This window comes from Polyodon spathula, unplaced genomic scaffold, assembly GCF_017654505.1.
Source record: "Polyodon spathula isolate WHYD16114869_AA unplaced genomic scaffold, ASM1765450v1 scaffolds_77, whole genome shotgun sequence".
In the NCBI taxonomy this organism is placed as follows: Eukaryota; Metazoa; Chordata; class Actinopteri; order Acipenseriformes; family Polyodontidae; genus Polyodon; species Polyodon spathula.
Window position 1 is genome coordinate 1 of NW_024471571.1, and position 17,237 is coordinate 17,237.

At 44.7% G+C, this 17,237-nt stretch overlaps 1 protein-coding gene across 6 annotated transcripts; it reads left to right on the forward strand.

Moving 5' to 3' along the window:
* Window positions 1-1,613: 1,613 nt before the first annotated feature.
* LOC121308017 (AP-2 complex subunit mu) lies at window positions 1,614-16,672 on the forward strand. 6 transcript variants are annotated; one of them, XM_041240313.1, is made up of 13 exons: window positions 1,614-1,754; window positions 3,518-3,523; window positions 6,581-6,846; window positions 7,745-7,827; window positions 9,267-9,272; window positions 9,759-9,894; window positions 10,271-10,412; window positions 10,834-10,848; window positions 12,242-12,364; window positions 13,039-13,174; window positions 13,935-14,032; window positions 14,467-14,578; window positions 15,011-16,672. In XM_041240313.1, exons 1-13 carry the CDS (start codon window positions 1,681-1,683, stop codon window positions 15,143-15,145), a joined length of 1,332 nt encoding a protein of 443 aa, XP_041096247.1. In that variant the 5' UTR covers window positions 1,614-1,680; the 3' UTR covers window positions 15,146-16,672. The 6 variants fall into 6 exon arrangements, with proteins under 6 accessions (XP_041096247.1, XP_041096251.1, XP_041096249.1 ...); XM_041240317.1 differs by lacking the exon at window positions 10,834-10,848; XM_041240315.1 differs by lacking the exon at window positions 9,267-9,272.
* The last annotated feature ends 565 nt before the right edge of the window (window positions 16,673-17,237 follow it).

Sequence of the window (17,237 nt, forward strand, 5' to 3'; positions counted from 1 at the left end):
CTGTAGTAAATCATCCTCTGTGTACTCTATGATCCTCTGAACAGCTTTGTCATAAAGCAGACCCGATTTGCTGTGCAGTAGTGTACGTTCAGTTCAACCTTTTAGTGTTGTGTTTAGAATAGTGTGCTTGCAGCTTTCTTGATAAATCAGGTCAGCTCTTATAGAGAATGAATTACTCTTCTACCCCGACTCAGCGTAGACTCCAGCGGCAGAGTTCAGATGCATTCATTGTGTGTCTGCATTGAAGCTGCCACTGCTAACTGTGTATACACACAGCCGCTCCTTCAGCAGTGCCATCACCCCTTTCTGACTTGAGCAAACAGTTTCCATGTTCCTAGAGGTTGTGTAATCGTGTGGAGGTGTAGTCTATTCATAGCTCCTTGTCCTTCTGACTGTAAGGGAGGATTAAGAGTTATGATGGAGGGTTCATCCGATAGACATCTGAAATAGGAAAGTGACAAGTCCTTCGATTTGCACCCACTTTCTGCACGTCATGTTTAAGGGTTATTGGAAGTCTTGGAAACCGGTCCATTCTTCTAGTTTGTGTAGATGCTCAGCTGCAGGTGTCCAGTCTTGTCCAGGATGATGTAACAGTCTCTCCGTGCCCCAGCATGGTGATCAATATGATGTGTTCCTTGCTCTTGTGTTCGTCATTCCTCCAAAAATATTTATATCGCTTGTAGGTTCCTGTAGGAGCAGAACAAAATGTCATTTGATCTATTGCAAAGCTTGCAGTGACAGATGAGCTTAGAGGAGCTAAACTGGTGCATTGCAGAAAGTCAGGAGTCGTGTGTTTGTGTGGTTTGTTTTTTGTATTTTTTTTTCTTTGTACAATCTGGGTGGGTTTAAAATCAACAGCACAATCAGCAGATAAAAGTCCCCATTTACCAGATCTGTAGATCTCTTTATAAGTCAGTTATCTATCTCTCTCTCTCTCTCTCTCTCTCTGTGCTGAACAGTCTGGGTGGATACACTGCCTTGCAGGAAACCAGGCAGGCTGTAATTCTCGTGTCTGTGAAACCACTGCTGAGTTAGTGTGTGGGAGGGAGGTCAAACAAAATGCTTCAGAGTGAAACACAGCAAGGTCATTCACAGCTGTGATCTCATTGCTTACTGCAGGGATGGAAAAACTCTTCCTGATGGAATTTCTTTTCCCGAGAGACAGGTTGGAAGGTCAGGAGGTGAAGCACTGTTAGGCAGGGTGTGCAAGGGCTTTGCCTGGCCTGTGTCGGCCCACACTGAACCTCCTAGCACTACCCTGTCGTCGGGTTCAGACTGGAACAAGCTTGCATTCCACATCACGTCACAGAGTTCTTGCCAGGACTGTTGGCTTGTCTTCTTAATCTCTGTAAGAGGGAGGCAGAATAGCTGTTGGGTAGGATAGCCTTGAAAGAGAAATAACTGCTTTCTGTCTTTCTCTGCAACACAAAGTGGAGGGGTGAGAAATGTTGAACAAATGTGAACATGGTAGCCTTATAGGGTGGGGCCCAGCTCGGCTTTACAGCACATGGTTTACTTGGGAGAAATGTTCCTCTTTGCATATGGTTGCGGTGTTGAACTTTGCCAGTCTTCACGGTTCTAAGTCTTGGTGTCTAATGCATTTCTGTCTCTCCTCTCCCTCCTTGCGTTTCAGGGCTGGTTTGATCGCCATGGGAAGGGACGACTGAAGCAGACTTCATCATGATTGGAGGACTGTTCATCTACAACCACAAGGGGGAGGTGCTGATCTCCAGAGTCTACAGAGATGATATCGGGTGAGTGGCTCGACCAGGCAGCCACGTGAACACACGGCCTGGGGAAGGGGGGGGGGGTCTTTGTAAGAACATGCAAACCACTCCAGCCTGGGTTCATGCATTTAGTGACCAGGAGTATTGATTCAGGACCTCCTTTTAGTCTATTTGTTAAGTAAAACATAATGCTAGGGGGTTGTATAGTGTTATATTAGGAACCATGCTTTCCTAGGGGGAAAAACCAAACAAGGTTTGTATTGTGCTCTGATTTTATTCTTCTATTTTTAAAGCATGACGTGCATGTTTTAGGGGTTCAAGATGTGCAGTGATGTCACTTCCATCAATCCTGTGATTGGACTAAAGCCCTGGAGTTTGACTAATGTAACCTGTCTGCTGGCTTCTTCATATCCTTGCAGGATGAAAAAAATAAATAGAATTGAGTACATTGCCATGCATGTCTGAGCACAAGTGAGGTCAGATATTGTGTGTGAAACTAACACAGTTAATGTATACCTGTCATCTCCACAGAATGGGGCAAAAAATCCAACATTTGAAATAATGAAGACTTTTGGTATTCTTTTCACTTGTTTCTACTGTAATATGATCTCGCTGAAATAATTGACTATTCACTCGCATTTGTTTGCCGTGTGGACCTGACTTAAGCCATGGTGATGCATGTGAGTTTGCCCTGGCTCCGGCGAGCCCAGTTTTATTTGACTTGCTCCTGAACAGTAAGGACAGGGTGCGATCTCCCCTCTCTTCTGAATGCATCCTGCACTCGCCCCTGGAGGAAGGCATGTGTCTGCGCTCCTGAAATGCATTGGGTCCCTGCTGTGTCTTCACCCTTTGCATCTTGTCAATGAGTCCTTTTGACCCGACCCGGCCTGTTTGGGATACCTGCACTAACAGGGACATTCTAATTTGTTGAAATGTGTAGAGCTCCAGTGGGAACTGGACCTTGATCCTGGAAGGTAATGGAGAGCAGGCTGTAGGGCTCAGGGATTCATGTCATTTTCAGGCAGTTTGGCTGTAACTCTCATTTTAACCTGAAAGAACTTGGGAAGCTAGAGAGTAGCTTAAAGAAGTTATTTCAGGGGTCTTTTAGTCTCCACCGGTTGCATACAGAATCTACAGCATGCAAACCTTTTGCAGACATTTTAGTTTGTAATTTGTGTGTGTGTGTGTGTGTCTGCTGCTAGCCAGTTACATCTTTGCCTTGTAAAACGGTATTGTGGAATACGAGTTTGTTTGCAGCAGCATAGCATTGTGGCATGTCTGTTACAGGACTGCGAATATTCATCAGGGGGAAGTAAAACTCTTCCAGCACAGTAATGCAAACAGAGACCATGCATGGCAAACTGCTTCAAGCGTTTCAGGTGTATTGTCCTTTGCTTGCTGTTTGCCACCAATATGGAAAATGTGCAACTGCTGTTGCTAGGCTAAGGCATGGCAAATTGGTGTTTAGAGCTGAAAGGGGCTTTAATTTAGCTAAGAAATCTGTGACCTTTTTACTATAAGCACTGACTGCATGTTAAATGAACATTATGCTGCTGCTTTGAGCCTCTGCCTGTGACTGCCGCTTCCTATATTGGTGTGTCATTAATCCAAAGTTTGTGGTGTATTTAATTTTGTTTTTATTGCAAAGTGTTTAGTTTCCTTTCTTTTTGCATTATATTTCATTGTGCTTTGTGTGTTTTTTTTTCTAACCCTATCTCTCAATCTGTCACTCCTCCCTTTCCTTCCCTTTGCTGGTGCCATTTCTCTCATCTCCTCATTGGCTGCTCTAGGAATAGGTAAGAACCAGCACTTCCGTGTTCTCGGCACTCGCTGCTATTCAATGGCTGGCTGACCATGCTTTCAGTGCCTGTTCATTTTAACCAAGCCAAACTGGGGAGCCCATTACGATGGGGAGCAAGTGGCCCTGTCTCCCCTTCTTTCCTTCCATCGCTTCGCTTTGGTGTGGCAAAGTAGAAACCCTCCCAGGACTGGACCGTTCCCATCCTGCTGTTTTAATAATGCACAGTGCATGTGCTTTCTCATATATAGATTGTGAACTGCAGGTGCCTGCTTCCAAAGCATTGGATTGTGAACAACTATGAAGTCAGAGAAAAAACAAGTTGTAACCCAGGAACGGCATGTTGTTTTCCCAGGCTACTGAGAGAGAACTGCAAACATGCGCTCAACACTCAGCCAGAACGCCACCTTGAGCCCCACTTCTGATCTCTAATCTGTCAGGCTGTTGAAGTGCCAATCCCTCTGCAGCAGGGGACTGCCAGTCATGTTGCTGGAGTTCAGCCACAATAAGAACCTGTCAAGTGAAGGCTGACTAGGGGTCATGTAGGACTTTTATTAAGGGTTATTGCTCTCTGCCGGATCATTCAATCCAAACGGTTCGGTACCTCCCTTTACAGAAACGGCTTCAAGCCAGTGGTAACCCAGTGGTGCTGGTCATGAGATCCGTAGTCTACACACCAAGAGATGAAGTTAAACTTCAGAATTAAGTATGTGTCTGTTTAATGATAAAACCAGGATGGAAATACAAATTTAATAAGACTCAACTGAGCGTGTTAGCTATACATCCTGTGGCTAATCAAGCTCATAGTAAAACCTGGAATAGGGATACTGCTGTGCAATAGGAGCCTTATTTCCATCCCTGAATACAGCAGTAAAAAAAAAATTGGCTGATTTTACTTTCTTTGCCTTTCAAGCACTATTATGTTCACACCACAAAATATTCTGTGATGCAGTCCGTACTATGTTCCTTTTTCTAATTCTTGAATAAATTTTAAAACATCCATTAAGCCATTTAAGATGCAATATGAAAATACCCCCCCGTTGAGCAGCCCTTGAGTGGAGAACACTGAATCTGTTAACTGCTGGCTATAGCGTATGTTTACGTATGGTTAAAATGATAGTTTCACCTTATTCTCATTAATCTACAGAGTTTTTATAAGCTCCATTTAGATGGATGCACACAAGTGTGGGGTGGTGGTGCCAGTTTGAATGCCATGTTCCTGCCCTTGGTAACACAGCAGACGTGCTCCCTGGACCATCACTGGCTTGGTATTATTGGGGTGTCTGGCTGAGTACTATTGCATTGCGTGTCGGCCCCCATGCCATTGACTAACCCTTGGGAGGCTGCAGCGAGGAGGGGTGCCTGTGCATTTCAGAGCTGTTGTGCCGCGAGTCATTGTGCAAGAGATGCAAGTCTTTATCTGATCGGGTTACGCATGTTTTTTGATTCAGTGTACGGCTGGAAGCTGTTTTGACTCTAAGTGTTTTCTCCTCAGTGGGTCAGGTCTGCAGCATACAGTACTGTGCATTCCACACACACCCACCCTGCGCGCTTGATTAGATTGCTTGGTAATCGGATGTACAGTTCAATTGTATAACTTATGAGCAACAGGATTGGCTTCTTCCTCACCCCCACTAAGCTGGGTTATATGAAATGCAAACCTCCCTCCTAGTCTGGAAACTGCAGTCCTTTTAAATGTGCAAATGAAATGCAGCCCTCATGAGAGAGGCCTCCCCTGGAACTCTGGAACTGAAGGGATTGGGCTGGGGCTGTGACCCTGAGCAGGGCCTTGTGAAGCATTGTAAAGACCTGCTGTTGTGCAATCCCATTTTCTTGTAAGCTGTTGCTTCAGCAGGATAGTGTTGAGTTTGAGGGACTATACAGCTGTATGGTCAATAAGTCAACTGTGTGTTTCCTAATCATGGAATGGGGCGGGGCCTATTCGGATACCAAATACCACCACCATTGGAACCCTTCAAATACAGACAGTTCTGTATGATGTCTTGTCTAATAATTAGACAGGTATGCACAGTTAAAGAACCTTCTGTTTGAAACCCTAGTAAATCGATGGCTTTATTTTTTTTTAAATGGACTTTTGCTGCAGTATTAACTATTTTCTTTCTTTCATAATTGCTGACACACACCCACCTTTGGAAAGGTGTCTCCATTCTGAGTCTTGCTTTGTGTGCTGGGGTGAGACTGGAATATATTCTGCTGTCTGTCACTGTTCTGAAACATTCTCCCTTCTAGATCCTCCCTGCTCATCTACATGAGAAGTCCCTTGAAGTGACCGTATCCACCCCATTGCTGCATTAAACCCTTCTTGGGCTTGTTCTGTGCTTAGTGTTGGTCACCATGCAGTCTATAGTTTGTATGATTTGTTCATTTGCTATTGCTGGGATGCTTGGGTCAATGCCTACTAGTGACTAGTCTCTAGATCTGCTGGCGTGCCTCCTTATTTGTAAATATTTTGCATTTAACTTGTTCATTTTGCACGACAGCGCAGCAGTTGAACATGGGGGAGGGTGTCTCTGTTAAACAAGTCTTGCTGTTCTCAACGCTGCTGTCTTCGAGATTCTGACCATATTTGCCAACTTTTACAAATGTTTTTATATAAAGACTGGTGGCAATTGATTTAACTGCACAAGTTCTAATCGTTTCTTGCAAGTTCTGAGTGATGAGGATAAACATTCGAGCATATTCCTAAATCCATAAGAAGTACTCCTTCTGTGTCATCAGGATGTAGTACTTTTAAAATTTAATCAAGGTTCCAACTTAATGCAGACTTTGACCTCTTGCTTAATTTATTTCTACCAAGACATCAGTCGATTTGCAGATATTTCCTTATGTTTAAAAAAAAAAAAAAAAAAAAAAAAAAAACTCAATACGTGGTGTGTCATTAAATGTTGTTGTTTTTTTGCAGACTGGGTGTTTCTGTGTGATGAGCTGTTAGATCTTTGAACACGTGTGCATGCTGCAGCGTTAATGGAGTACCCCTCTGGATTGACACTGTCTGCTTCCCCCCCCACGCCCCTCCCTCCTTCTCTCTGGACAGGCGGAACGCCGTGGATGCTTTCCGTGTCAATGTCATCCACGCCAGGCAGCAGGTGCGCTCCCCGGTCACCAACATCGCCCGCACCAGCTTCTTCCACGTCAAGCGCTCCAACATCTGGCTGGCGGCCGTCACCAAGCAGAACGTCAACGCGGCCATGGTGTTCGAGTTCCTGTACAAGATGTGCGACGTCATGACCGCCTACTTCGGCAAGATCAGCGAGGAGAACATCAAGAACAACTTCGTCCTGATCTACGAGCTGCTGGATGGTACGTCCGGGAGGGAGGGGTGTGGGGTACTGCCAAGAACAGTCTTGCATTGCATTGTTTTTGGGACCCCGTGGGCAGACATGACACCTTGGGGTTTTTAGTTTTGTTTTTGGGATGTCCTGAAGTCTTCTGCTTTGCTGTAGTTTTTTTAGGTTTTGATTTTTATTGAATTCATATGAGAAAATCAAAACCTAAAGAAAATACTGCACAGCTAGATTATTCTTCATTGAAGGATTTTTTTTTTTTCTAAATCATCGTCATTTATTAAATGCCAGTGAATGGTTTGTGCATGCATGAGTGGTGACATGTCTTTCTATTTCCTTACCCCTGTCTTATGGATTCTGTGTTGACCTTGGACTGAGAGGCCGCCCTTCTGCTGAACTAGTGCATGAAGTGCTGGAATGCAGATTTCAAACTGGGATCCATTTCAATATGTCCTCATTGTATCATTTCCTAAAACTTGCAGCGTTAGTGAACTTCTGTCAATGCCTTTCTAGGAGGCACTGTATACAGGCTACATCTCTCATGGTTCAAGATATCTAAATGTTTCCTGAGATCAGAATAACAAACTGCATGCTGCATTTCTCAAAAAAACACTAGTGAGAAACAATGCTGCCTAACCTGAGGATTATACAGATTTTAGGTGTTGCTCAGCCACCGGTGTTTCTATGAAAAGCTTCAGAAGAAAATGCTTCCCGGCCCTGGTTTCCATGGGAGATGGGGAGGAGGGATTTAGCTGCTCAAAATGAGCCCTGCTGCTGCAAGGAACGATCCTAATCTTGAAGTGTAAATGCACAGTATGTGATATTCCAGGCACGGACAGTTTACCAGCTATCTGCTCAAGCAGCAGCATGACCTTGTTCTCCCAGCACATCTTAATGCTGATTTCTCTCTCTAGAAATCCTGGACTTTGGCTACCCCCAGAATTCCGAGACAGGAGCCCTGAAAACGTTCATCACTCAGCAAGGAATCAAGAGCCAGGTAAAGATTTGCCTCGAGGGCCCTCCTGCTGTCTGCGCACTGTTCTCTGTTAGATTCGAGAGACATACCACGCGGCTGTGGGAGTCTGTTAGATGTACAGTAGGGATGGTGTTTTTACTTGGGATTGCAAAGTGCACCTTGACCTGTGAATATCCACCACAACCCTTTCCATTTCAATGAAAGCAGATCTCTCTGTTTTGAGTCTAGGTAGGATGTTGTGTCCATAGCTTAACTCTTCAGTTCCTGTGTGTTTCCTATTCCCATGCTTTGAACTGGCCAGCTGCAAAGGAAGGGCTGTCAGTCAGACCAGCCCTGGGTGTTTCACAATGTGCTGAACCATGGACTCCTTGCCCCAGTTCCCCTAGTATGTTACTGAACAACAGACTCAGTGAGTGCAGCCTGATGCCACTGGAAGATGCCAGTTTGTTTTCTTTTGTCGTTGAACCACCACCTCCTCCCCCCTCTGCTTCCCCAGCATGCCTGCTTCCCAGATGTGAGGCCTGTTAAGAGTCAGTTCCTGTTAGTGCTGATAAAACATGTGCCCCCCCTCATCCGGGAGGTGCTGCAACCCAGTCTGTTGTTGCAGAGCCCTTTCTCCCTGACTCAGCAGCACACTTCTTGGGAAAGGCTGTTTTTTCCTCTGATTTCCCACTGTGTTGAGACTTGTGTTACCTAACCCAGGTTGGATTGCAGGCTGGTAGAAAACAATCTCCCAAGTTCTGTGATGGAGGAATTGGTGTCAAACCATTGTGATCGGCACCATGCAACTGTACTGGTATTGTTGACTAAATGGGTGGGTGGGGGTGTGGGGCGGGCGCCCCAGTTTGATACTGCAACAAGATGATCATGTATCTTTACAACCCAATTTCACAGTGCAGGTGAAATCGTAGCATAATTTACAAGCCAGAGTTGCAACCCAGTTCCAGAGTATATCTGATCTAATTGTTTCAGTGTAGGTGTCTGAGCCAAAACAAAATGTCATTGGTGTGTTTTTGGAATAATTTCTTTGTAATTAAATGCCATCTTAAAGAAGTGTGTTTTTACCTTTTACTTCGTCAGCTGTGTATAACACTAAAGCCAAGCTAACTCTCTTGCACGCAAGTAAGACAAACCAATAATCGGTTTAACCACGTCACCTGCTGACATGTGCTGTGTTTGTACTGTCCTAAAAAAGAGAATACAAAAACCTTTTTTATTTTAGCTAGTGCACAATTCTAGATCTCGGTGCTGTCCTGTAGAAAAATGATTACTGTTGTGTGTTGTAAGAGCCTTGGTATGCTGGGCCTAACCACCACTCTGTCTGTGTCTCTCTCTCTCTCTCTCTCTCGCTCCGGCACCCCCACCGTCCTGTGCGCTTGTGTGTTTAACTCTGCGTGTGCTGACTGTGATTTGTGCTTCTTCCTTATTCTCTCTGCGCTTGGTTATGGACCCTCCTCTAGCACCAGGTAGGAATGTCACCCTTTCAGTGTTGCTAGCAGACTAGTGTATCCACAGCTCGGAGTTTGGTCATTCACACTATTCCTTAAAGGATCAGCAAGTGTCTGCTGCTGGTTTTTACTAAACCGCAAAACCAGCTGCTGATGTGAGTTTATTTTGCTAGTGGCCCACTCCACATTCCGTGTGTTACAGCAACATTAAGCACTGGAAATCTTTGCTTGTGAGTTGAATTGCCCTTTGGCTGTATAACTTAAATATGTGTTGTACATTACGATGTGGAGAGGGTGTGTGTGCTCCACACTTCAACACGGAATGTGGATGAGCCCTATGCAGTTGCTTGGAATACACATGAAAGCTGCTGCCCTGATAACTAAGTTGAATTATATTTTTTTGAGCAGTTGTCCGGTTAAATGTTGCATTGTTTAAGTGCTTAGCTCTCCGAGTTGTACACTTACAGCCTGTCCACTGTGTGTGTGCCCCCCCACCCCCCGTAGACCAAGGAGGAGCAGTCTCAGATCACCAGCCAGGTGACTGGGCAGATCGGCTGGAGACGAGAGGGGATCAAGTACCGACGCAACGAGCTCTTCCTGGATGTCCTGGAGAGCGTCAACCTGCTCATGTCTCCACAAGGTAGTGAAGCCCGAATGAATGAGTCGGTTGCAAGTGTGGGGGACAGGTTGAGACGTTGAATGAAGAATGATGAAGATTGGAGGGATGTGGCAAGAATAAAGCAGAACCCTATGAAAGTTACTAAACAACTTGTTTCTAATGGGAGAGCAGTACAAACTGTTGTGTCATCTGTATCTGGAATAGGCAAGGCCACAAACAGGTTGCTGGTCAAACCTGGTCCTGGTTTCAAATAAAGAAGTTTTCCTGAAATACTTGGACACTTGGCACCATCTGCTGTTCAATTGTAGTATGCCAGCTAGGAAAGGGGGCTGCCCTGTTTCCATCTAGCTGTGGTTTCTCTCACTCTGTCACTCTCTCCTCACTGTCTCGCTCTCAGGCCAGGTGCTGAGTGCTCACGTGTCGGGCAGGGTGGTGATGAAGAGCTACCTGAGTGGGATGCCAGAGTGTAAGTTTGGGATGAACGACAAGATCGTCATTGACAAGCAGGGGAAGGGCACTGCGGACGAGACCAGCAAGAGGTAAGAGAGAAGAGAACTGGGCCTTCCTGTGGCGTCCCCACTGCTTCCTTTATTCCAGGTCACAGTGTGTTGCTTTTATCTTGGAAAAGGGAATTGGGGTATAAACCAGTCGGCCAAGTAGAAAAGTGAGCAGGATACCACAGGAGGGTTAAAGCAAAAAACAACAAATGTGTTTATTTTATAGCACCTAAAATTAAATATGGTATAAGTAGGGTATATTTGTGTCAATTTAGTTTAAAAACTGGACTGAGCATTTTGAGTTTAATGTTATTTTGAAAGCGCAGTAGACCTTTCCTTGAATGTGTTCTTGTTTAAATGTCCTTTAGGCGTGCATAGGCTTTGTTAAGGTTGTGTTAATTTCAGTGAAATGCTCCTGGGTTCTGATTTATTTTTCTTTCCTTGGTTTTGTTGCGGCGCACAGTGACTTGGGGGGCAGGTAGTAGACACAATGAAATGCTGAGTTTGTGGTTGTAGCTTTTGCTCTGTCACTGTGTGATGTCTGTGTTTGTGCACGTGTGTTCCTCCTCTCTGTGCCTGTGGGGATTTTAAACCTCGTTTCCGCTGCCTGTCTGAGCTATAGCTGAGTGTCAGTGGAAACACCCTCCAGTTACACCTCACCCAGACCAGCCAGCTCAGCTATACCTGGGGAGAGGCGGTGGAAACGAGGCAGAATTAAGTCAAGTGTGGAACAGGTCGGTGGTTTTACTTATTTGTACCCTGGTCCTCGATGCCTGTGCATTATTGGATCCGGAGGACAGAGTTATGTGAAAACTTTGTTTTAGAAATAGCATGTGCCTGTCCCACAAACAGATTCAGTAGCATAGCTGCAATCAGACCCATTTAGAAATGCCAAGCTAAAAACATTCAGGGACAAACATTTAGGTAAGATCAGACCCAACACCAGGCAAATTTGCAATCAAAAAAGAGGGTGGGGTTCAGACCCAAAGCTGTGGAAATAGCCACTGCCTGCCAGCCCTCTGCACCTTCAGATTCATGTAAAACCTTCCTACAGTATCACTAGTATGTCTTGATTTCCTGCATGGCTGGTTATTTCCGGATAGAGCTTTGTGATGGATTGCTCATATGTTTCTATACAGAGTTAAGCATAAAAAATAAATATCTGTTCTACAGTGTAAACTAAAATGTGACTGGCTATCGGAACTTAAGGGCCTTTTACAGCTGTGGTTAAAAGTTTTCCATCACCTAGAATTTTAGGATTGAGACATTCATTTAAAATAAAGTAAACCATGTTTTAGATTTTATTTAGCATTATCTTGTGAAGGAAAGTACAACATGAGATCTCAAGTGTGTACTGGAAGTCCTAGTGTTTCATACTGGTCTTATAGTATTTTATGTTAGATTTTTGAAATGTCACATTTTTCAATTTCTCATTTTTTCGTTAAGTATATGGGGAAAACTACAGAGCGGTGTGTAATGTGTTAATGTAACATTATTCAGCAGGTTTCATTCGACTTTATGAAGCAAAAATTTATTTGTTCTGCAGGGTGATGCAAAACTTTTGTCCAGCCAGAGCTGTACTGTACAAGGGTGGATGTTAGACTCCCATTGCATAGCAGTTTGAGCGGCTCCAGGTTTTAGTATGAGCTGAACCTGTAGCTCCGCAGTGAGTTTGGCTCGGGAGTCTCGTTTCCATCCATGATGTACGGTGGCAGGCCTTGTGGTGTTGATCTTGACTCACTACCCTCCAGAAAGCTCTTCACAAACTAGCCAAGAGTATCATCCCAAAAAGTAACCCTACCTCCAGTTTGATCAGTCGCCCCCCTCCTGGATCTTGCGTCTCACTTGGATTTGTGTAACCTCTATCCCAGCAGCGGCAAGCAGTCCATCGCCATCGACGACTGCACCTTCCACCAGTGTGTGCGACTCAGCAAGTTCGACTCGGAGCGGAGCATCAGCTTCATCCCGCCAGACGGAGAGTATGAGCTCATGAGGTCTGTACTGCATTCATTTAATAATGCTCTTCTTAAAACAGTGCTTTTCAACCTGTGGTACCAGTACTGGTGCGTCTCAGGCTTGCAACTGGAACGCGCCACACCGGGCCGATTACTGTCCACAGTGCTCTCTCAATCACACTACCGTAATGCATCAATCTGTGTACCACTCAATCACAGAGCCGTGACAAATTATGGAGAGGTATTTGTTGTGAACTTTTAAAGTTAGTGATGGGGGTTCCAAAGCAGCCTCTCAGTGCAGCTTGTGCTGAACTCTTGTGGAGCAGTTGGACGATGCCGTCACATTTTCAAAAGAAAAGCGCTTGTAATGGAATAGGTCTCTGTTTTACAGCAGCTGTTTAAGATTGCACGTGGTTGCTGGTACACCTGGTGCTCGAAACACTGGTACTTGAGATGAAAAGGTTGAAAACAACAGTTTGAGTATTAAACGTTTATTTATTTTTCTTGTGTTGTAATAGAATGTGTATACAGCCTTGTCTGTAACTTTTTAAATCTGAAAATCATTCTTTGAAAAAGGATGCAGGTGCTGCCTGAATCCTGAGTCGGGTTCCCACAAGCATTCTATTAAAATAACTGTTGATTTCCCTGTTGACATATTTGATCCAGTTCTGGTATTCCGGAGGGCTGAAGAGCTTTGTTTTGTTTTATTGAAGGTATCGCACCACTAAGGATATTATCCTGCCATTCCGAGTGATTCCTTTAGTCAGAGAGGTCGGCCGTACTAAACTGGAAGTCAAGGTGGTCATCAAGTCCAACTTCAAGCCTTCCCTGCTGGCCCAGAAAATAGAGGTAAGTGTTTGCTAAGGACAAGTAGAGACACACTCACACTCACACTCGCACTCGCACACACACACACACACACTGCAGGAGTCAAAGCACCATCCACTGTGATTTTTAGATCAGGTTAAAAATGCCTAGCTTATTTATAACTCGTGTATATTAGATTGTCGGTATCAGGTGTGCAATGCTGTCAAATTGGTAAAATATCCATTTTCCAGACAGTGTGTCTGGAAGATATTGTAGAAGTCCCCAGTTTACCAGTTTCCTGTCAAGTTTCAATGGCCAGCTCTAGTCTGCATGCTAGATGCCTTTTAGTATTGTATTCCAGTTGTGGGGGTGTTTGTAGTCGTGTTGCAGACAGTGTGTGTGGGGGTGCACTGCAGGCTTCCCAAGCTGGTCCAGTGTGCTTCCCATCAGGACAATGCAAGTCTTTCCAGATCGGACAGTCCAGTCCTAGGTGCTGATCCATTCTGAGTGTCAAGGGGACAAGCTGGATCCTGTGAAAGGACTGTTACTCTGCTCTTTGGAACAGACACCTGTCCCTCCCACTTAAAGCAGTTGGATGCTGTAAATAGACTCCAATCCCCTGGCTGGCCAGCTGTCTAACAGCAGGGAGTTCTCAGTGGTTGGTGTGGTTTTTAATAGGGCTGCATACTGGTGACTTTCAGTTCCTTTCCTTGGTCCCTGCTTGTTCATTTTCAGAAACAAAACCCCAAAGAGATGAGTGTACTTTAAGATTTCATCTGACGTGTGATTCTCTTGTTCCCAGGTGCGCATCCCAACCCCGCTCAACACTAGCGGAGTCCAGGTCATCTGCATGAAAGGGAAAGCCAAATACAAGGCCAGCGAGAATGCCATCGTCTGGAAGTAAGTCCACAACTGGTACAGCGGTAATGGCTTTGAAGACTAGAATATTTGCATTGGAGCTATGGCAATGAGGTGGTTACTATAAGATTGAAACATTAAAAGGTTTGCCTGTTAGGATTTGATCAACCTGTAATGTAACACAACCGGTTTCAAACATTGTATGTGTGGTGTAAAGCAAAGTAGAGGTAATACTTTGTCTGGTTGACAATGGAGGCTGTATTATACTACAGTGGGTCTTTATTCCAATACCAGTGCTTTCGCAACACAAATAACCTGGCTTGCGTTGTTTGTACCTTCCACTCCTTAATCAACGGTAATAAACTGTTGGTTTATTAGTGCACTACAAAGCAAAGCGATCCTCCTGATGCTTGCACTGGATGGCCAGCGAGTTTAAGTGTGCCTGTTCATCATTTCGGTTCTGTTTGCTCTGTCAGGATTAAGAGAATGGCTGGCATGAAGGAGTCTCAGATCAGTGCTGAGATCGAGCTTCTACCCACCAACGACAAGAAGAAATGGGCACGCCCGCCCATCTCCATGAACTTCGAGGTACACTTGTTTTTTTGTTTTGTTTTTTTATTGTTTGTTTGCTGCACAGGTAAGCTCAGAGCTTTACCACATCGTATTTGGTGCTTCACATAATCCTCCAGAATACTTTGTAAAGGTAGGAAACAACAGAGTTGAAAGAAAGCTTGAGTAGTAAGGTGTCTTGTTAGAAACTAAACATCTCCTAAATTGAGACCCTGAGAATCGTAGGCGATTACTAATAGCTCCTTCCTTTTACAGATGGTAATCCATTAGTCTTGCGCTGTTAGATGTTGGTGTTTTATTTTTTTACTATTCTTAGTTCTCAAAATTGTTGTTTTTAAGATCAATTGAACAGGGTTGTGCTCGTGTCTGTGCTGCAGTGTGATGCTGCGCTCTGCTCTTGTGTCTGTGCTGCAGTGTAACGCTGCGCTGTTCTCTGCTTTGTTTCCACAGGTCCCGTTTGCACCTTCCGGGCTCAAGGTTCGATACCTGAAGGTGTTTGAGCCCAAGCTGAATTACAGCGACCATGATGTGATTAAATGGGTGCGCTACATCGGCCGGAGTGGCATCTACGAGACACGGTGCTAGCCGCCTGTGGGATAGGGGGGCTGAAGCCTGCCTGGGTATCTCTACCCCCCTACCCTCCAGCACTGGAACAACATGTTTTAAAAACAAAGAATTCTATTCAGTGAAATAATGCACCGGTCCTACGGAAATGAATAAAATGAGATGTAACTTCGGGAATGTAACTTCTGGGTAACCTGTTCCTGTCATCTCTCATTCCTGCCCTCATCCATTCAGACCCCATTGTCTCCCTCGCTGGACCAGCTGAGCAGAGCTAGTGTCCAGCTGTCTGACCTTTTTGTTACTTTTTAATTTGTTTTGCTATTTTCTTTCAACACCCCTTTCGCTCTCCTGCTTAAGTAACAATGCCCTGTAACCCTAATAGTGAAGGTCCTCTTTCTTTCCCTCTGTGTGTCTTCACTGTTCTAATGATCCTCATACACTCGGCGTCCTGTATCTCTCTCTCTCTCCTATGCTATCCTGAGCGCGCTGTGTGTACGTATTGTAGTTCTAGTGTAGTCAGCAGCTGGACTTCTCTACATGGAGTTATAGAAATTATAACTTAATTTCAGTGTGCTAGATAGGGATTAATAGATAGTGATAAATGTTATCTGTGCAATCTTTAGGGGAGCCCTGTTTCCTCTCCACACACCCCCTTGGTCCTCACTGTTTTTTCTCACCCTTCCTCTATGCTGTGGGTTCTGTATCCAGTGCTGCAGTTTTTCATTCTCGTGACCAAAAAGGTGGCAAAAATCTATATTTAAGGGGAGAGAGAATAGATAAAAGAAAGTGGTTGACGTTTCAATGATCTGTGTAAAGTTTTTCAATAGGAGTGAAGCGGAGGTGGTATTTCCAGAGTGCACTGTTATGTGCAGCAGGCACGCCTTCAGGACGCTGTCAGAGTGGTAACTTGCCTTCATCTTAGTGCTGTACTTCTGATGGCACCTGTCCTATAGGGGTACTTACAGCCTCCTCTAGTGGCTACTGCTCTAGCTGCTCAAAGGCAGTTCACTAAGCCCCCCCCAGTCCCCTGAACATGTGCCTGTTTGCAGCAGTGGCTATGAAATTGCACTAAAGGAACCCCTCTTTAGGGGCTCCAGGAAAAGGGGTGCAGTTAGCTTTCAATGTAGAGCTGCTACAGAGAAGTGGCTGGTTAGTTTGGAAGGAGACCGGCACTCCTGATCAGCACAGCAGGGCATGTCACACTGTTGGGATCAGTCTGCACCTCTGTGAGATTCTCCTGTGTTGGGGTCAGGCTGCACCCTCCTCTGTGAGATTCTCCTGTGTTGGGGTCAGGCTGCACCCTCCTCTGTGAGATTCTCCTGTGTTGGGGTCAGGCTGCACCCTCCTCTGTGAGATTCTCCTGTGTTGGGGTCAGGCTGCACCCTCCTCTGTGAGATTCTCCTGTGTTGGGGTCAGGCTGCACCCTCCTCTGTGAGATTCTCCTGGAAGTGCCACCCAAGCCCACTGCCCTTCGCTTCAGTGTGTGAGCTCCATTTGGTAACTTTGTGATCATCCAGTTAATCCTAATAAAACATATTATAGAACAAACAAAGACTCTTCATTATTCTGCATTTATTGTTTGCTAACTGACTTTGTAATTACCATTTTTGTTCAGGTCTGTGTTACACTAGATAGAATGATCTAGTGTTTACTTTTGGGTTTATAGTTCAATTCTAAAGCTTAAAAAAACAAACTATGAATGAATTAATGCTAACCATTGTGTGTGTATATAAATTAACTTTTTTTTCCAAACCAGATTTTTCTTTACATATAACTTGTGGGAGTCAGAAATCAGTCTGGGAGAGCTTTTGCTTTAGGCTGTAAAGAATATATAAAATTGTAAAATAATTGGCTCTATGTTGTGAATTGCAGCTCTTGCCTCCCAGCGTTTTGAGTCTGCATCCTGAAACTTAGAGTTACCGGTTCCATGCTGGTATAATATAAGAACAAGGCAAAAAGTGACTCGAAATTCAGCCAAAGTTCAAGTGCGGTAGTAGAGCTCCTTCAGTTCAGGAATCGGATGGGGCTTGAGCCAAAATACTCAACTCCTGATGAATGGAAGGAAGTCGGCAGCCTCTACTAACCTTCAAAGAGCAAGCTCTGACAGTAACCA